Here is a 21,226-nt window from a genome sequence, read left to right as displayed (position 1 = left end):
TTCAACTGAGGGAGGTTTGTAAAACTGAGGAAATCTTCCCATAACACGCCCAACTACAGACTTAGGTTCCTGTAGGGCCTGCTGGGTTAATAGGGTCTCTGAAAACACAGTCTCTGGCCTGCAGAGGGCATACAGCTCCTTGGTTTTCCTTGCCAAAATGTTTGTGGAATAGGCAGAAACTATTGGAGCATACATCAAAGTATTCATTCTTGCATACACATTGCAGCATTTGGTGGATCAAGGATCTCTCCAGTAACGTGAGGTTACCAAAAGTGTAATTTCAGTGGAAGAATTTGGACTCTTCCCAAGCATCCATGTATCCATCCACTGGAGTAAATAGATACTTTACATAGGGAATACTGAAGCCTCTCCAGGACATGTGTTCAGCTGTGGGTACTCGTGCTTCTTAAAAATCATCTGTTTTCATTTGTGTCTCCATTTCCAGAGCTCCCAACACAGTGGCTCCTCTACCTCATTAGCATCCACCAAAGTTTGCAGCTCTATGGATGAAAATGATGGCCCTGCAGAAGGTAACATTTGGAGGCTGACATTTCAAAGCAGTCAGTGTAGTGATAACAGCAGCTGTGTAGGAAATGAGTCATTCTTCCTGCCAGAGAAGGTGGGAGCATTGCAGGCTGAATAATTTTCCGTGAGGAAACTCCTCAGCCTTAGAAAACCAGTTAGGTTCACTCTGGATCAGAGTTGATCTGGACATCACTCTTCAGAGGTATTTTTATTGCGGAATACTTGAGGTTTTATTTCTGCAAGCAACACAGTGCTGACTGGCCTATTTCAGTGTTTTTGTCTCATCTGCCATGGTACTAAAGAACACACTGCAGACCTGGGTCTTTACTCAGAAATGGATAGTCTTACTCCATGCTAAGGCTCTGAGCAAGTTGGCTAAGGGACAGGGTCTGCTCAAACACTGCTGGCTCACATGCACATCTATGTACGTGTGTGTATCTGTGCTCCTGTTGGAGAATGACTCTTCATGCCGTCACTGAATTCAGACAAACCCCAGCCTCCTTGTGTCCTAGCATTCACTTTTAATACTAAACTAGAACAAAGGACAAAGAAATACACAGTTAAATGTACTGTCTTAAACAGTGTAAACACAAATCACATTTCTAAGAGGCTATTTTTTTTTTTTTTACATTACAATATTTATATTGTAGTTTGTATCAGCTGCAGTTTACAGTCAGCTTTTGGAGGCATGTTAGGTATTTGTAATGCTATTTCAAATACATTTAAAAATAATAGTACAGGTATGAGCACTAAAACATGTTAAACTACAAGCTTCTCGTATGCTTAGACTCTGTGTAATGCAATTTTACCTAAACATCTGGTGCCCAGGTTGCATGCGAGGTAGTATTATTGAGAACATTTGTTTAAAAACTAAATATTTAATATTGGGGGTTGGGGAGAACTAGCACTTAGCACATGAGGAGTTTTATGGATGTCTCAGTTTACAGGATGTAATAAAATAAGTGCTTGAGTGTTGGACTTCTTTGGTACATATATTTAATCATGCTGTGTCAAGGCGTTCCAGCCCTTTTTGGAGGCTGGTCTGCGCTTGTGCAGATCACAGAGGCCTTTTCGTAATTAAAAAAATACAATTTTGGTTTTGTCTTGGGGGCATATTGCAATGGCAACTATATAACACTCAAATGGTGGCATGTTTGAGCCCCCAGAAGTCTTATTTTTCATTATCGTATCTGCATGAAACCTGTTGAGTATATACAATGTCAGCAGCATGGTTTCACTGTACAGTAAGTGAGATACTGACTGAATGGTTTCCAGGCTCCTAAACCATGGGCTTAAAATGCATGTTATGTGCAACATCTGTGTTTCCTTCTCTAACAATAAAAATGTACTAATGATTCTTTCAGAAGTGTTGGAGGAAGGTTTCCAGGTTCCAGCATCGATAGCAGAGCGATATAAAGTTGGAAGGACTATAGGAGATGGAAATTTTGCTATTGTGAAGGAGTGTATAGAAAGGTGAGGAGGATAATATGCTTATTACTGTAAAAAAATAATCATTAATGTCATGTTTTTTTCCAGATCATATCTTTATTTGTAGTATACAGAAATGTAATAAGGTAATGTCTCAATGCCAGATGGAAAAACTAATGTCCTCTCAAATTAAAAAAAGAGTGAGTTCAAGGGGCAATCCATGAATTTAATTCTTTGTGGGGTTCATATGGGTTTTTTCTGCTGCACTCTGCATGATTTTACCAGTTCTTTGAGTTAAATCTGTCTTGTTGCACTGAAATAACATATTTTCTTGCAGTATGTTCTTGCAATTCTCCTTTTACATTAGACCAGTGGAACATTTCACATGTAGAAGCACTCTGTAAAGATGTCAGGAAACTCTCTGTTTGGGGTGTAGTGGCAATGGTCAACACAAAGAGGTATTTTTGGATTCATCTATTCTGCCATCTGACACTGAGGTGTAGTCTCTTCCATATTTATTTTTGATTTAATGGTCATCTAACAAAGCTTGCCTGCTTTGTGCCATTATATTTGCTCCTTTCAGCTTTATGAGCTTCACTGCAGACACCAAAATCTAACTTCTTCAGTGACCTTTACTGTTAAGAGGTGAAAACAGTCACTGATTTTAGACGTCTGCTCCAGATTAGAGAAGTCACAAGTCACCTCAAGTTTCAGTGTTGCTGAAAATGTCCAGGTTGACTAGTTCATGTGTCTGTTTCTAAATCTGTTCAGGCTTGAACTGGCTCTACGCAACCTTAAGAGTGTAAAAAATAGGGAACCAAGCAGAAATGTGGGTGCCTTTTGGTGGTACTGTTTAAAATAGGAGACTATGGGATGTAAAAGACAGAAGGTATTTCACCTGTATGTGAAACGACTGTAGGATTGCTCATGTTAGAGAGTAGCAGTGCAAAGCAAAGCAAAACTGGAGCTCGAGATGTCCAAAAGAGAAAACAATGGAGATGTCAAGGTTGAGAATGAAATTTCATCGGTTAAGTTTTCTATCCCCTATTATCATATCCTGGAGAGGAGACTCTTACAGAAGAGTATAACCTCACCTTAGGGCTAAAGAAAAAACTGCTCTTTAGCCTGCAAGAATATGATACAAGCCCTGGAGACAGAGATTAAATCTCCTGACAGACAATGATAAATTAGCTTGGCTGGTTTTAAACTAGTCTCCTTGGAAAAATACAGGTCCACCTCTGCATCCAAAAGTGTAACTTGGAGATCATGAAGACAGCTGTAGGGGAAAAGGGTAAGAGTGGATTTCGTATCTGCTGACAGTGTGCTTGTGGGAGTTGGCTGAAGCTCTGGTGAGGCCTTCAGTGTTCTTCCAGAGTGAGTTCTTGGTGGAGCTGGTCATCCAGAGGGCGATAGCTGTTCAGATCAAAACTCATGGTCTGAACACTAAACTATATGGAAACCTGAAGGAAGCAAAGCAAAACAATGAAATAAAGAAAGCACTGTAAAGCACTATGGAAGGGCATGACTGTTGAAAGAAATAGGTGAAAACACATAACTAAGAGAAGTGAAAAAGGCAGCTTAAGGTAAAGTGAATAGGGAGAAGCAGAATAGAAGCTAAAATAAAGAAAAGTTGTGGTTTTATTAATCTCATTCAGCAGAAAATATGATTTGTGCTCTGAGACAGTACAAATGTGCTAGTGTGCATGTCACAATTCTTTCCCAAACTGAGAGAAAATACATGAACAAAATAAAATATAGGTCCTGACACACCTAAAAATAATGCTGATTACAATATCCTTGAGAGCTTGAATGAAATTTTTTTCCTGTCCTCTTGTCTATCCCACTGGTCCCAGAAGAATCCAGTAACATGGTGTGTCTAATGTACTCAAATAGCATTATGACCCAGCTATTCCCAGATGTATGGTCTTGTGGTCTCTGAGCTATACCATTCCATCTATCCCATTTCTATCAGAGAGCTACTACTTTGGGAGAGCTTGAAAATTAAACTGGAATTATTTCTGTTAGTTTCCTCTTCTAAAGCAGTATACTCTTGTCATCACAAGTGTGGAAGAAGAAATTAAAGACTCAGAGGGTAAATTAAACCAGTACTTGTGAAATTCCTTCGAAAATATTATTTTCAGTCTTTTAAAGTCTTTTTAACCACCTCACTTCAAATCTGACATGTCCATCATTTTCAGAGCCAGATTTAATGGGGTGATACTTGGGACAGAGGACTTTTCTATTTTCTTGTGAAGTACAGTTCCTGTGTGCATTAGACTTCAAAGGAATAGGGTGTTAAACAAGTAGGAATGCTTTGTGCTACACAAATTCACTAGTCACATGGATACTCCTTCTCCATAGCTGTGAGATCAGTCTGTGGACACTGGTTAGTACAGGTCTGTGAGCACTTCAATACATCCACAGGCATTTTCCCAAATAGAAACCAAAAACCATCTCCAAAATTTTCTCATGAGGACTTCTAAATCCCATTTTGAACACCTGTGAATGCACAGGCATACACTCTTAAATGCATTTAATGCATGCACAAATACAACAAAGATTGATTTTTCTCTCTCCAGTGCAGTCTAAATCACTGTGAAGTTTGCAAAAGTTTAAAAGAGCCAGGGAACATGGCACCAAGCCCTGTTATAAGCTAGAGATCTAACTCTGTGGTAGTGCAGTGGGTCCAGACTCCTGTCCAGCCATAACATGTTGCTTCTTTTTGTGGTCCCTTTTTATTGTTTGGAGTGAGCAATAGGTGATAGGTGAGATTCCTGTTTCACAGTGACTTTCTGACACAGCTGTGCATATTTTCTGGTGGCGGGTAAGTTGCAGTGCTGCTGACAGCCTGCGGTTCTGCAGCTTTTCAGGGGAAAGGATTTGCATTATCTTAGCTTAAATTTTCTTTCTACCAAAACTAGGAGCAGTTAGAGTTGTCATCTGCTTGTTACATATCTGCTCCATTGTATGCACAATTTGTCCTGTGGTGTTTTTATATGTGTTCATTTTTAACTTTCAAATACTTTCAAATTCTGAAATTTCCTCACTAGCTCAGATTTCCCAGTGTCTTGGAGTACGTGGAGTCTCCCATGGCCAACAAAAACCATCAATTTCCTTTCTCATGACAGAAAGGAAGCATGCCTAGGGCAACCAAGCAACTTGAAAGAGACTGCTATTGAAAGAGGCTATATTTTGTCTGAGTTTGAACGCCAGATATCTTAATTTCTACTATTTCTTGTTCCACCTCCTCCTTCTAGTCCCAAAAATAGTGTCCAAATCTCTTCCTGTCCCCTCACTGAGCTTGGACTGTAGCCACTGAAAAGCAGCACTGGAAAGGGGCACCCCAGATGGAGTGTAGCCCATTTTGGGGGGCTGTTACATTAAACCCCTGCGCGGGGGAGTACAGATAGGAGAAGTTTTTAATTTTTATTTGCATAAATGATGAACAGATACGCCGTAATTTCTCCCCCATTTCATAAACCTTCATGTCCTGTGTGATTTCTTTTAATTGATGCCCTAATAGAGACAGTTTTAGCTCTTTGCCTGGGAACAAAAACAAAATGAATATTTTGGTGGTATTTTTGCTTTTCACTGAATTACCCATTTTTTTCTTAAATTAAAAATTAGTGGTACATCATTGCCAGAGGAGTTATCCATCTTTTAATGTGGCAATGAAAATGTCCAGTTGTTTCCCAGATGCAGTGCTTTTAGTGTATTACTCACTTTGCATGTCTTGTTTGACAGACTGAGCACACTTTTAGGCACATTAATGTCTCTGTTGAACATACTCTGTATCAGTTTAATGTATCAGTTTAACTACTGTGTTTTGTGAAATGAAGAATGAAAAAATGACCCTGTATCCTTGAAAGGTTTTTTTTTTTCTTAATTTTTAACCTAAAGGCAATGTAATAGACATTTATAACCTGTTTAGGTTCATATTACAAAATTTCTCAAATTATCCATTTTCCATTTAATCTTAGAGTGAAACTGGGATTTATAAGCAGAGCTTCTTGTTTTCACCCTTACAGCCATCTTTTGTTTTTGTAACTTAATTAAGAAATGGAAGTTGATACTGTTAACTTGTCTACAAGCTATTTTTTCTGTGTTAGCATTCTAGATAATAGATAACTACATATATGTAGTGGTTATGAATGTTATAAGAATTCAAAACAACACAGTAGTTCAAAGCAAATGTGTTCGCATCCTGAATTTCTCTTACTGTCTCCAGAGCCTTCCACAATCTGCCTAAAAGCCAACATAATTAACTCTGCTAAATATCCTATAATTACTGAATACATAAAAAATTATTCCAAGGACTGACCTTTTTATCATAGCAGTTTTGACTGCAGATATGCAAACAAATGACTTTTCATTTTAAGTAAAAGGTAAGTATTTTCTGTGGGTTGTATTTTTGTAGAATAGAAAACAAAACTTCTTTGTTTTGAAAATATTCGAACCTGTGAACACTGTGGTATTTTTACAAAAAAATGAAAAAGTAATAAAAATTCTCATTACAAAATGAAAGAAAAAGTCAAGCTTTTTTTTTTGAAAACACTGAAATGCTTTCATTTTAAAATAAAAAACCTTTATGTCTTTTTCTCAGACATGTATATTTAATAACTTGTGCTCAAATTCACAATACTAGTCAAATCTAAGCTGTATTTCTTGAAAAAACCAAATATTTTACTCAAACTCTTCACTACAATTATTGTGCTCATATAACAAATATAAACTCAACTGAGAAAAATATTCAATTGGTTGAAAATACAATTTTTTTTCTTCTTCCTCAGATCAACTGGTAGAGAGTATGCCCTGAAAATAATCAAGAAGAGCAAATGTAGAGGAAAAGTAAGTACAAAAAAAATATGAGACCAAAAGGGTTTTTTTCCAAGAAATGCTTTGTGAGAGATCATTTTGAGAAGCTGTTGGTATTTGTGTCCTTCCTGACAAGTGTTAGACTGTCTTTGGTTGAAGTCTTTTTCTGACCTCTGGAGACTATTGGTGTTTCAGGAGAAAAGGTGATGTGTGGTGATTCTCCAGTTTGTTGGTTGTGTGTGACTCCTTTCTCTTTACCCATGTAATGATGTTCCCTAATTTTCATAATTCCAGGTGTTGTAGAAAGCTGAAAATAATACAAATGATTATAACAACACTGGCCACTGTGTGTAAGGCATAGATTAATTAAATTGATATCAATTTTACACCAAGTGACTGTTAGCTTTTAAAATCGGTAACAAAAGGTTCTGTGAGAAGATGCTATCATGTTGTTAAATCTAAAGATTTTGCATGAGAGAAAATTTTAAAAGCTTTCACTCTTCTCTGCCTCAGAAACATGTCTTTTCCTCCATTTCTTTTTCTGTGTTCTGCTCTCTCTTCTTTCAGTTACCACTTTGATGTTTCTAGATATGTTCCTTCTCTATTGCTGGAGGCAACATGTGTTAGTTTTTTCAAAAAACCCAGAGAATCCATGCAGCTCCCAATTCTCTCTGCTTTTTCCACTGCGAATTTTTTTCCACTAACCCATATTTATTGAAGATTTTTTTGTGTGTCAGGAGCACATGATCCAGAATGAGGTATCTATTTTAAGGCGAGTCAAGCATCCCAATATTGTACTTCTGATCGAGGAGATGGACATGCCAACTGAGTTGTACCTTGTCATGGAACTTGTAAAGGTGAGTGTTTTGGAGTCAAGCTGCTTATTGTATCAACCATATTGAAAAATTCCATTCCTACTTGGGCTTACTAAAAAACATGGGATCACAGAATAATGTAGAACAGAAGGGGTCTCTAAAAGTGATCTAGCATCTTACTGAAAGATGTGTAACCCACTGTCAGAATTTTTTTTATTAGCTTTCAAATATTGCAAATATTTGTCTAACTTCCTGTAAGCCACACTTGGAAGTGTTTTGTTAACAGTACTTTGTATACCAAGTTTTGTTTGCTTCCTCAAAAGAAGACTCTTTAAAAAGTTATAATCCGTCTTGAGGTGAATTGAAAATATACCCAGCCCAAATACCCATAAATACCAGCCTTCAAAATGCTAAAAGATGATTAGTATTTATTAAAACAATTAGTTTTTATTAATTTATGTTAAGTCTAAACATTATTAGATGTATTTTTTTCTCTATTGATTTATATTATTACAAGGTCAAACTTGCCTCCTTGATAGCAATCTAAATTTAAGCTGAAGGAAGGGGAAAGTAAAAAAGAAAAGCCTGCTATTTAAAGCATGGTTCTATTCCAGAAAGTAAATTTGCAAATGCAATAATTTATATTTTGGATGCTATTTATTTCTTCACAGTGACTTAGAGAAAGGGCTTTTTGGAAAACAGGATTGTTAATCTGATTTGCTCTTGTTGTAGGTGGAGGTTAGAGGGTGGTCTTAATGTAGGCATGGCATTGGGGTGTTAAATAGGGCTATCCCAGGTCTGAGTGTTTCTGAAATACCCTCTCAATCTCTGGTCTGGAATACAAGAGCAGGTAGAATGAGAAGGTTTTTTTGTTTCTTCCGTTTTCCCCCATGCTCTGTGGCAGCACCAGTGACACAAGCCATGTTCCCAGTCCAAAGCTGGAAGGCTTTTTCTGGCTCCTGGGTGGATGCCCATAGATTTTCCCTGTCCTCATGGCAGTCTGGGAAGGCCTTGTTATCTGTGAGCTCAGGCCATGCCCCACATCTTAGGAGATGGCAACATTGTCCTCATAGGTTTGCTTCTGACAAATGCACTATTTGACTTGAGTTGTGCTGTGGAGCTTACGGTCCCTCTAACGACACTGTCCACCACCTCCAAGCTCTGAGGAAGCATGCTGGGAGATGCTGGTAGCAGGGAGCTGACATATTTTCTCTGATGAAAAAGTTAAATCCTAGGACAAAATAAAAATACTGGCACTCTCTTGCCATGAAACCCTTTGTGTAACCAGTCCCAGAATTATTTCCCCACTCCCTTGACAATCACAGCCCTCTCTCACTCTTAGGTATGCAATGTGGAATAGCACAGCTTGAGATCGGATACCATTAGCCATCTAACACTATTTTTATCATAATTACTGCTCTATTCTGTTCTGAGTGAGCTCACTATGAGATCCATACTACTGTCAATTTTCCTCAGTGTCTGTGAGAGCCTGTTCAAAGGTGCCCCAAACCCCTTGCGCAGCACTGTAATCGCATGTAGCCACAGCTTTAGCCTGCATTGACAAATCCTTCATTTTGGCCCCATGAGGTGTGCTAAGAACTAAAAGCTGTGCCTTGTCTAACCTGCCAAGATGTAAGCACAGAGCTAGTTTTATGGGTGAAACCTGCTGTGCTATTCAAGACTGAAAAATGTGTAAACTGTAGTGTCCAATGGATTTTTAATTGAAGTCCTACTCAGCTAAATGAGAGAGGAGGGGACAAAAAACTCTTAGAAAATAGCTAGCCTAAAAGATGTATGTAAAAAACCCATGCATTGTATTCACCTTCTGGAGAAATCTGTTTTCTTGTGCTCTTTCTTCTTTACTCTTTAATATTGCTGCACATATTCTTTTAGCTATATTATGGAAGGGCTCTATAGGAATCTCTGTACTTATATCCTACAGAACACTGTTCTAATAGATTTTACTTTTATGTAGAATAATAGAAGAAATGTAGAAGAAATATCCTAATGTATAGTTGGAAGAAAAGCCTTGTTGCACTCTCTGGGCACTAGGGAAGGCATTTCTGGAAAGACATTAATTGTTAATTCACCAATTGCTGACTGTTACCATTTCATAGCGTGCACTGGTAGAATTGATTAACCACGTATTATTGACTAGCTTTTGAAGACCTGACTTTAAATCAAACTCACAGACAGGAAAGAGAGGCAAGGAGAAAAGGTTTGATAGTGCAGAGCCCGGTTTCAGTTAATACCACCCTGCATTAATTGGCAGTAACATGTTTGACATGAGTGACTGCTGCAAATCCCGCCCTCACCTCATAGCAGATAGGCAATTCATTGCTTTGTAAAGTGTAAGAAAAAGCACTTCATAAATACAAACATAAACACATTGCAAGTGGTGCTTGTAAAAGGAAGCAAAGACCTGGTTTCTGGCACACTGCCTTTTTACACAGCGAAACAAAATTGTTATTCAAACCTAACAGGGGTTTGGCCAATTTAAGAAGCAAGATTTATGGCTGAGTTTCCTTTACTGCTCCAGGATATGATTTCACTTTTGCCGAAGAAAAAGAGAGATCATATCATTTACATAACAAGGTAATAAATAAATAATTGGTTACTGTAGTTCCAAGTACACTTCCTCATGAGCACAGATGATAAAAACTGCATTCAGATGTTGCTGGTCCTGTTTCACTCCAGAGCAGGGGATTTAAGACTGAAATATCATCCTGAACTCACCCCTGGTGCCTGAATAAATGATAACAACCTGCTGTGTGAATCGGCTTAGCAGAACCTTGCAGGTTAAAGTGCTCTTTGGGGAGAGGAAAAGTCTGAAAACAATTCTGCCTGATATAGCTGTCAGCTCTGTTAACTCTTTCCCGGATATCACCTCTTTTAACTGCAGAGAATCCCACAGACTAAATGTATGCTCTGTTTTCTTAGCAGGATACCTGGTAAGAAACTTTACCAACAACAGTAGATGCTTAAATGGAGAAAATTATTCTGCTTCAGATTGGCTGGACTGTCTGTTAAATTGCTCTGCAGCCTCTATCTTTTTCTGAGTTTATGTTTCTCCTGTGCATGAACATTTTTCCTTTTCTTCTGACTTCAAGCCAGAGTTCTTCCTTCTGTTTTTAAGGCTCAGCTTCTTTCATTCTTGCTCCTCATATCTCAGCTCAGACTATTTTCTTTGTTTGGAGGCAGATGCTTTGCTGATGTTATTGACACTTCTTCTGAGCATCTGGATCATATTAGATAAGACCAAAGATCTGTCTAATCCACTGCTTCATGTTAAGAAGCAGCTGGTACAGGGGTTTCACAGGAAGGAGCTTAGGGAAGATAGATTATTTATCTCACATACTTTGCCACATGCTGATATCTAATACTTAGGGATCAGATAATGCCATGAAGTACATGGTATTGTACTTTTGCCAAATATTTGGCCTTTTTCTCTCTAATCCGCTATCTGGTTTAGTTTGGCCTTTTGCTCTTCCTTTTCCTTGACACTATGTATCTTGATGTGCCTTGAGCAGTCACCAGCCAGGACAAGAAGTTTGATGTGGTCCAGATTTGACAATGGTTGGCTGTAAGCAATTTCCAAAGAGCTGGGATTTGCATCTACAATGGGAATAAACCTGCCCTTCAGCTGCACCTCAACAATGCAAAAAATTCATTAGTTTGTTTGGTTTTTTTATGGCAAGTAAAGTCTGTTTTATCTGGCTTGAGTCTTTGGTGGTCCTCTTTTCCTACCTTTTTCTCTGTGGCCATGATTCTTTGAAAAATTCTTTTTTTTTTTCTTTTTTTCTTTTCCCCACCTCCTCCTTTCCCTGAAAAATGGAAAAGTGTTTACTCTGGAGTTGAGCCTTAAAAAAACCCAGAAAATATCTTGAAGCTGTTGATAAAACTGAGAGCTGGCAAAGCTGGGACTCCTCTGTTGCCTTCAGAAAACACCTGCTTTTTCTTTTAAATACAGTTCTCTGTGATTTTTTTCTTGATGTTTTGACTGCAGTAGGGAATTTTTGCATTGTTTTTGCAGAGTAATCTTTTTTTTTCCTTGTTGGATTACGTTTTCTTTGTGATCCTGCTTTGATTTTGGCCAAAGGCTCGATACCTCTGAGCAGAATCTCTCAAAACATCACTGTTTTTTCCTCCAATCTGTCAAGCTCCCTTCTTAATCCCATCTTTAAAATTGCTTTTCCATCTTTGTCCAAGCACTTCCATGTTCCTTCTGCCCGCTTGCCAGCTCACCTCTGGAAATATAGTTGTGGCTGCCTCATATGCTTGTGAAGATCATTTCAACTTTGAGGACTTCCACTTAGCTTTCCTTCTTTTCTTCTTTCCTTCTTTCTCTCATGTTTTCTTGTTTTTCTTTCACTGACACCAACTTTTAGCTGAATTAGGCAGTATGATGAGCTGGAAATGGCACAAGTGGCCACCTGTGTCTCCCAGTATGATTGCCTGACATACATGCTTTAAAGTTCTTCAGTAATAACTGCCAGATTCATCACACTACCAAAAACTTCACATCTTGTGTAGAGATGGTGGTTTCTAAAATCCAAGTTTTCAAAGCTTTATGAGATGGAAACAGACTTTTAAAATATGATAGGAGTGAGGACAGATAACTTTGAGTTCTGAGTTTTACTCAGAGTCCCTTCATCTTTCTGGAGTTCTGTTAGGCACTGGGCAAAAGTTTGATGTCAATCTGTTTGTGATTATTATTAAGAGTGCCAAGGGTTGATAAATGGCATTGTGACAGGCAAGTTATGTAGTCTTGCTAGGAATTTGTAGCAGGCTCTGAACACACAGGTTGGCAAGTGCTGGACATGTTACAAAAGCAGCAGCAGGTGGGAATGGTTTGCAGTAGAAACTCCAGCCTGTTGGCTGACGAACTCAGCCATGCCAAATGGTTCTGAGTTACTGATCTGTTTACCTGCCGTTATGGGGTATGCCATCACAGTACCCATAGTTTATAGCTGCAAGGAAACTGTCCTGCTCCCTTCCCCTCCTCCTCCTCCTTCTCTAAAAATGTTCCTTGATCTTCCCTAAATTTTTCAGTCATTTCACAAGCAGTGTTGCTCATATCCCATGGTAATTTTGCTCCAGGGAGGAGATCTTTTTGATGCTATTACTTCCACCAACAAATACACGGAGCGGGATGCAAGCGGGATGCTTTACAATCTGGCCAGTGCCATCAAATATCTTCACAGCCTGAACATTGTCCATAGGGATATCAAGCCGGAAAATCTACTGGTAAGTGAATATTCATCTTTCGGTATTGCTGATAACTTGGGAGTGTGTGAGAAAAGGTCTGCACTTCCTCCTTCCACATGCCTGCCAAGTTTATTTCAGTCTTTTAAGTCACTGATCTTTTAATTTTAACCTTTGCATTGTAAAGCTCTCCTAAGAATAACAGCTGTCACAGGAAGTACAGTAACATAAGGTGGTATGTCTAGACTGATCCATAACAACAGCAGAGTTATTCCTGGGACCACTAGAAGTAAACTTCTAGTAAATTTCAGGATAATTTCAAACTTCTCATAAATATAGGGGTTCTGTCCTCAGCAGACTATTCTGTACTTCTGTCACTGCCTAAATAATTTAGTTTTACAAGTGTGGTGCATGTAAATGCTGTGCCCTAATCAAGTCACAATCACAGCAGAACCAGGAAGAGACTTCATTGTCCTTCCCCTACTGCATCTCCCAAATAATCCTATAGCGCTTTTTAGTAAACCACTTTTACAAACAGTGTAGATCTTTTTTTTTTCCAGACTAAATCTGTATGAGCCTTATCCACTGGAGTCAGTGAAAATCATATCCTGACAGTTAGTCCTCCTTCTGAGAATTTTCCATACTTGAATGCAGCAGTTGCATCTTCCACATAGTTCTATTTATCCTAAGAAATCATTTTCTCCTGATTATTTCACAGTTCTGAGTTTTCACAAAATTGCTGACATATTCCGATATCAAGATGCCTCAATTCTCAGTATATTCTGCAACCGTAAAACAATGTTCATAGAATCATAGAATATCAGTTCTCTCAGCTGTGTGCTCTCAACCATGACTTAATGCATTTAGTCCTGCTTGACAGTGAAGAGGTTTTATGGGAAAATTGACTCCAGCTGATATTACTAAACTTCCAGGCATGGGATTTTTACAGTTGAAGTTCCTCTAGAGGCAGGTTCTGGGTGAGGAAGTAACCTGCCCTCATTTTCCAGAAACTGCTGTAAACACACTGGGTGGAATTTTTGCTAGACACTAGTGAAGTGATACACCTTTCTTGGCCCTTTTGCTCCATTTTAATTTCTGGTGCTGGTGTCGATTGGTGGCTGCATGCAGATGTTGTAGCAATCCCATGCCGGGATTCGTAAATGCTGTTCCTGGAGTGTGAAGGAAGGTCTTGGTCTGGGACAGGTCTTGCTCTGCTGCTGTCTTGACTTGTCTGTAAATGCCTGAACTCTATTGTTGGCTGAGTTAAAATTCTGGGGGAAAAGAGGTGGGCAGGAGGTGAGGGCAGCAGGGCATGGATTAGATTTGCCTGCTCAGCTTTTCTGGTAATTACTCGCTACTGGGAATGATCACATTGTTCACATTGTAGCTAAATTATTTCTGAGTGAGTTTTCCAGAGTTATGCATTGATTTTGAGACTGAGCTGTAAGGATGCAGTGTTTAATCTCTTGCAGCATTCTAATTCTCAAAAGCCAGCATTTGATTCACAAATTGTGTTAATTCTCTAAGGTTTATCAGGTCCTTGAAAGAAACAAGTGCTGCTTTAGAAAAGTGCTTTGGAACCAGCCTTACCTGAGCTCTGACCCTAGTTCTGACATTGGCTGCCTGTGGCCTTAGTGTCTCTGAACCTTTCTGCTTTTATCTTGGCTGTCAAATGGGATGTGTGGTTCCCTATGCCACAAATTTGCAGCTACAGTTATTTTCATGGCATTTACAAAACACTTGAAAAATACCACATGTGTCTCAGCATTTCTTTTGCTAAATACCTTCTACTTGCCTTTTGTAGCTTGCCCTTTTCCTTGCAACTCTTTCACCCTTCACCTAAGTGGTCATGGCGGTCTTTTTCCCTTGTTGTTCTTGTGCTGTGGCTTTCCCTGTGGTACTGTCATGGTGTTTCACGTGCAAACCCTCGTTGTGTTGTTATTCCTGGTTCTCCTGGCCGCTTCTGGATTGTAACTTTAGGTTTAGAGGAGCATGTCCTGAGGCTAAAAACCTCATTAGAAAGAAAAAGACAACAGGGAGGATGAGCAAGCCTATAGAAAAGGGAAACGTGGGGAATAAAGGGAAACATTCTGCTCTGGAGAAGGAGACAAGAAGAGCATGTTCACCTGGAGCTGCTTTATTTCATCTCTTACGGGCCCCTGGTGGAGCCTTTCCTTTCACCTACTCCTTTGGCTCTTTTCATTTTTCCTTGTTCCCAAAAGTAACTTTCAGGCTTTGAGCTGATGTGAGACCAGCTCTAGATCCTGCTAATAAACCTTTTTGTGTGTGTGAACCTGTCCTGTGTGCACCACTCATTTTTTTTAACTGCTTAAATATTCCATATTATCCTCAAGGCATAAAGTCCACATAATGGTCAACTGTCCAAGATTTTAGGCTGAATACCTGTGATGTTTTAGCATTTTTGTTTGGTTTTTTTACTCTCTAGGGAGTCTTCTATGTTTTAATTGGAACATTTTTCATAATTGTTGCTATTTAGAACGTTTATTTTGTCAAGTCATGGGATGTCTTTATAGCCATATAATAAACCCTAGAGAACAACTTCTCTGACTGCTGCCATCTGCACTGATCACAAGAGAAGCTCAGAAAATACTGGCAGTCTTTATACTAATAGGATACATATGGTGGCATACAATTATGTGTGGCTGCATTCAATTAGGGTAGTACAATTACACAGTTTTATAGCATAGTTAAAACAGTGAAAGCACTACGTAGTGAGCAATTTGCACTAATCCCCATTTCTTTAATTGCCCTTCAGTATTTAAATGTAGGAACATATATAGCATTTATTCTGAATAACATGAGCTTTAAATTATCTTTCTCATTCCTTGACTGGCAAGTAACATACTACAGCTTCACAATGGGCTCTTTTTTATATGGAGTTATAAAAGGGTGAGGAAAAGTGAAGTCAACTGAAGTAGTTTTCTAAGAAAAGTAATTCCTCGAAACAGATGAGGCAGAATACTAGAAAATACACTGTACCAAACCTTCTACATTGGTAAATATTGCCAAACAAACCTCTTCTGTAATTAATTTCTAGTATGGATGAGTCACACAAGGTGTGGTCCATTGAAGAAAGACGTTACAGATGTTTGCTAGGTTAGCAAAGCTCAGAGAGGGCTATGTAAAAGATAATTGCATGAACTAGAATATGAAATATTAATTAGGCCAGATTCAGGTCTTGATGTCTAAGTGCACACTTTACATATTTCAGCAAGTGAATATTTAAAGCCCTAGTCTCTAGATTTTAATTAAAACTGTTGTTGAAATTAGATTTATTACTGCCATTTCGGAGAGCACTTTCTTTAGTTTCAGGAACCAGATGTATTTAACCATCTGTGTTTTGAATAAAACTATAATTGCTTTTTTTTTTTTTTCCCAGTGCTTTTCTATAAACATAACTTTTTCTGGCTTAGTAGAAGAGATATGTGAATCCATTATAAATTTCTGGTCCTCTTAAAGATTCAGTTGAATTCTTAAAATAACATATGGAGAGGAGAAGAATTTTGTGTATTCTGAATGTCTGCTTGTGGCTGTATTACCTGGTAAGCAGGGATTCAGGACAGAGAGGGGTTTTCTCTCTAGACATGACTAACATTAACAAACAAGAAACTGGGGGATGGGGGCTGTTTAATATAACTAATTATTATGAGCTATAGCAGATCTGTAGGAAACTGTGCTGAGAGGCTTCAAGAACTTTACTCCAAGTGAACCCTTCAAGGGTCCCATGTAGAATTTACTGTATTTTTATAAGAAAAAAAAAATCTAGGATTTTCTTCTTGAAACAGTTGTAGATAAATGTGATTTTGGATGTAGGAGTAGCTGGTCAAGATATATATATATAAAGGATTATTTTGGTTTTTAGTAAGAAGTATGATACCTACTATTTTTTGCACAGTTTTGCTGCAAATTTTTTACATGATGTCACTTATGGTGATCCAGACTGCATAGAGCTTTGGTTTGGCTTGCAAAATAATAAAGTGATGCCTATATATTATAAGAAGGCCTCCTGTAGCCTGTTTCCATTTTTTAAGGTGCTGTTGTAGAAAAGATTCCAAAATGGGAAGCAAACTAGCACCTCGAATTAAGATAGACTTACATTCTAGTGTTAAATTTAGATACATTTTTGTATTTTTTCTTTTAAACATTTTTTAATTGGATCTAGTCTTATAGGCACAGAACTCAATATCTGGCATAAGCAGATGATGGGGGGTATAATACAGCATCATAAAGTCATTCTAGGACATTAGTTTTCAGTGTTTGCAGGTTTGGGGCCATTCTTTTGCTCTGAGCCAGCTTTTAAAATTACTTATTTTTTACTGATGTTTCTAGCTTTTTTTTTTTTTTTTTTAATATGTGACTACATCTTAATCTCCCTTTGCACCCATAAACCCCCGTGAAACCCCTTCACATTGTTGCTGGGAGGACCAGGTTTTAAGACAGGGTTTTCGTGTATACCCATTTTCAGCCCTAACTGCTTATGTCCCATTGATTGTGACACCTCCATCCCAATAAGACACTCATTGGTGTGTAAGAGTCATCCAAGGAGAGGACACTATTTCTAGGTGAAATACTTCAGCCAGCTTTGTGTTTTGTGGCTTCAGCACACAGAGAAGAGCCTGGAACTGCTATCAGTACAGCCATTTTTGTATTATCTAAGTAGTTGAAGTTCCTGTGCAAACCTTTAAGGTCTCTGCAAGTAAAACGAATAAACTCAACCCGCCACACTGTGAATTGAGTAGGGAGTTGACGTAGGAAAGCCACTGTTGGAAGGTCACACATTTGCTTCTGGGCTTTAGCACTTAGCAAGTGGTATGTCTTTTGTTGGACAGGCAGCGAGACAAGTCTTTCCCAAACATTCTGACTGCATTCAAAGGAAGTTGTCCAAATTGTCTGTGAATTTTCAAAGCATGCAGAGAAATATGTTAAAGGTGAAGAGAAAAAAACCTGTAAGAAGGAACATTTCAGGCATTTAGCAAGTGATTACAGTAATGCCTTGATGGTTTTGTGGTAAAGCTTTCAATTTTCCTCCTGATTTAGGTTTATGAACACCAAGATGGAAGCAAGTCCCTGAAGTTGGGAGACTTTGGCCTAGCAACTATCGTGGATGGACCTCTATATACTGTCTGTGGGACCCCAACATATGTAGCTCCAGAAATCATCGCTGAAACTGGGTAAATCACTTGTAGTAGTAATACATTGATGTGTACTCAGCGGAGCACATTCTTGCCGTTGTGCCAGACTGGAGTTCTTGCAATTAAGGTTTTTATGCTGCCTTTGGTTGGCTATGATGGAGAATCATGACGCATAGAACAATTCACATGGAAAGGACCTCTGGAGGCTATCTTACCCAAACCAGTTCAGAGCAGGCTGGCTTTGGAGTTATATTGGTCATCCTCTGACAGTTCTTGGCCTCACTCTTTTCAGCTTAACACTGAGTTACTAACTAGCCATTTTCAGATACAGTGGAAGTAATTCTGTTCTCTAGAGACTGGTAACGACCATTCACTTAATTCTATTTCATTATCACATCATTTAATTCTATTTCAGTATCACACACTGTCCTCTTCTGATTTGTTCCACAGAGTAAATGCCTGCGGGCTTGAGCAGCCTGTGTCACGTTTGCAGACTTCATGTTGACAGGCATCACTAACTCAAGTTAACTCAACTTGAATTAGTTAACCAACTGAAGAATACAGCCCAATGTCTTCTGTGCACTCACACATTCTGATCTAACGTAATTTTAAGATGTAAATGTAAAAAAAATATTTGATAGCAGAATGAGGATTGGTATGTAGACAAAGTTCAGATGGGAATTTATAAGAAATTATTAATGATTCTGACCATGTTTCCTCTGTTCTTACACTGTAGTCTGTAAAAATCGTATGTCACTAACTATGTTTCTCACACTTCTAGATATGGCTTGAAGGTGGACATCTGGGCAGCGGGTGTGATTACTTACATCCTGCTCTGTGGTTTTCCTCCATTCCGTGGGTATGGACTGATCTATTCAACCATCCTTGTTAAGTGGATTGGTCCCTGTGCTCCTTTCACATTAAGCACAGAGATTCCCATTGTAGAAGTCCACTGCTCATAGGGTTTGATGTTTTATTCTGTGCCCTGCATAGTGTTCTACACAAGCCTCATAAATGTCTGTGATTTTATGGTAAGATCTGTGTCTCATGTTTGTTTATTGTAATTTAAACTTCATTGCATTGCAAAACAAGAGTCTTCATTACAGGTTCTGCGTGCCTTTGCCGGAAGTTTTAAATACACTGTGAAATAACCATTTTCTTTCATGGACAAAATGCAACATATTTTGTGGTTGGTAAAAGGTAATTAAAATGTAAGCCAATTAATAAGGACATGTCAGATATTTTATCCGCTGAAAGCAATTGCAAAGTTGTGGACAATCCTAAAGACAAGCAGAAAGAAAGAGTTCACCAAATGCACTGTGTTTTATGGTCTTGCCATTAACACCCATGTCTGCATGTTTGGGGCAATCAACAGCTTCCAAAAACATACTAAGGCATGAGCAATTAAAAGCAATTTTAAGAAGTCCATTGAAACCACATCTGAAAATAATTTCTCTTTGGGTTTTGTTGTTGGTTTTCTTTGGTTTTTTACTTTACAGAAGTGGAGATGACCAAGAAGTGCTTTTTGATCAGATTTTGATGGGACAGATGGATTTTCCATCTCCATATTGGGACAACGTTTCTGACTCTGCGAAGGTTAGTTTTATGGTAGATGGTGTTTTCTTATACAATGTTATTTCTAGTGGGAGTACCTAATGCATGTTGTCCTTTCACGGTGTTGTATTTGACTTGTCTCATACATCTCCTGCTACACCTATAAATTCCTCTGGGTCACCAATTATGTTTTGTTTGGTTACTGTCTCAGACTCCAGGTGGTTCTGAAATGGACCCCATTCTGAAATGGTCATTGTATCTCTATGATTTCTCACACAACAGAGACACCAGCAGCCCTTATTAATTAAGAAAAAAATTAAAGTAATTCAATTCTTAGCTTGAAAGCTCCTGTAGACTGTGCTTTGTATGTACTTATGAGGGGGACCAGGTGCCAACCTGGAGCCTTTGAACATTATCTAATAATATTATGGGGAGGCTGATTTCTCTTATTAACCCCATGAGATGTTATGCCTGTTGTTTCTTTCTGCCAAAGAACCATGTCTTCCATTGCCTTATTGTTGTAGAGTGGTATGAAATACAGAGTTGTTCTGGTCAGAGCTCTTGACCTGCAGTTGTTGGTGTGCTAAGGCAGATATAAGTATTTACAGATACAGACCTTGACAGAGTTCATTATCCTTGCAGAGCAGATCAGGTTTTCAATGCACTAGAGCAACAGTTTAATTCAGAGATTTTCTGGGAATCTGGCATTCACTACAGTCATATGTATAAATATATGTGAACAGAGACATAATATATGTGTATGAAAAAAAATTCATATGGTCATTCATATGGTCATTAGATAAGTGCTTACTTTCAGTCAGTTTATTTCTCTTGTCTGTTAGACAAATCTATGAAAAACTGTATTCCTGTTTCCTTCAGTGTGACAGTGTTTGATTAATCACAAGTAAAAAAGAAGTGAAATTTGGAGGTGGATGCAGGTAATGAGAGTAGCTCTGAATCTCCATTCTTTGGAGAGTTACATCCTGCTTTTACAGGTATGTGGAGGGTGATCAGGACTAGCATTTTAGCCTGCTAACTAATGAGGTTAATGAATGAGATACATAGAGTTGGAAGTTCTCTAAACCAAATCATTGTGTTCTGGCAGGGAACCCTGCAAGTCCTTTGCCAGTGGGTTTTCCTGTGAAACTCCCTCTGCCAAATTGGTCTGTCTGATATTTCTGATTTGAAGCCTTAGCCTATCTATTTATGTTTTTCTTGTAACTAAGAATTAGTAGCTTTTGTCTTTGGTGATGCACCTTTATTTGCTGTCATATTGCCATCCTCTTTCCATGCACTCCACTCTATGAATAAAATAATGTAAGTGCAGAGAAAATCAGAAGATGAAAAATAATGGTTTTAAATGTCGGGGGTTTTTTAATATCTTCTATGTAATTTATACAGGAGTTTAAAATAAAGCTATATTTGCAGGCTTTTTTGTTCCTACAGAAGAATGGGCTTTTTCTTAATGGGAAGTGAACCTAATTTCCTGGGACCATCTGTTTTGCACATTATGTATTAAGTGCTTTTGTCTTAAACAGTGGCTTCAGAACTGTAACTCAGAACTGTCTTCTAGCTTTTCAAAGTACTTTCAGATATTGATTTAAAAGTTCAGCTGAGAATTCATCAGTTCATGGTTTTTCTTTTTTTTGAATAATCTTAGTATATTTCTGAAGTCAGTAGTTCACTCTCTCTTTGAGAACTCCTACAAAATCAGTTAAAGAGTTCTTAAAT

At 38.3% G+C, this 21,226-nt stretch overlaps 1 protein-coding gene across 4 annotated transcripts in view; it reads left to right on the top strand.

Annotated features, from left to right (window-relative positions):
• DCLK1 (doublecortin like kinase 1) overlaps positions 1-21,226 on the top strand; it is a 229,875-nt gene that overhangs the window by 186,021 nt on the left and 22,628 nt on the right. For all 4 annotated transcript variants that reach the window (XM_066176006.1, XM_066176010.1, XM_066176007.1 and 1 more), the window contains 8 exons: positions 446-530; positions 1,890-1,998; positions 6,744-6,801; positions 7,506-7,625; positions 12,684-12,830; positions 17,847-17,980; positions 18,723-18,800; positions 19,441-19,537. In XM_066176006.1, coding sequence (XP_066032103.1) covers positions 446-530; positions 1,890-1,998; positions 6,744-6,801; positions 7,506-7,625; positions 12,684-12,830; positions 17,847-17,980; positions 18,723-18,800; positions 19,441-19,537 — 828 coding nt within the window. The remainder of the gene's footprint in view (positions 1-445; positions 531-1,889; positions 1,999-6,743; positions 6,802-7,505; positions 7,626-12,683; positions 12,831-17,846; positions 17,981-18,722; positions 18,801-19,440; positions 19,538-21,226) is intronic.

Source organism: Chamaea fasciata, unplaced genomic scaffold (genome assembly GCF_029207755.1).
Source record: "Chamaea fasciata isolate MVZ Bird 193981 ecotype frontalis unplaced genomic scaffold, bChaFas1.0.hap1 SCAF_2, whole genome shotgun sequence".
NCBI classification, from domain to species: domain Eukaryota; kingdom Metazoa; phylum Chordata; class Aves; order Passeriformes; family Sylviidae; genus Chamaea; species Chamaea fasciata.
This window is presented reverse-complemented; position numbering and strand designations above follow the sequence as displayed.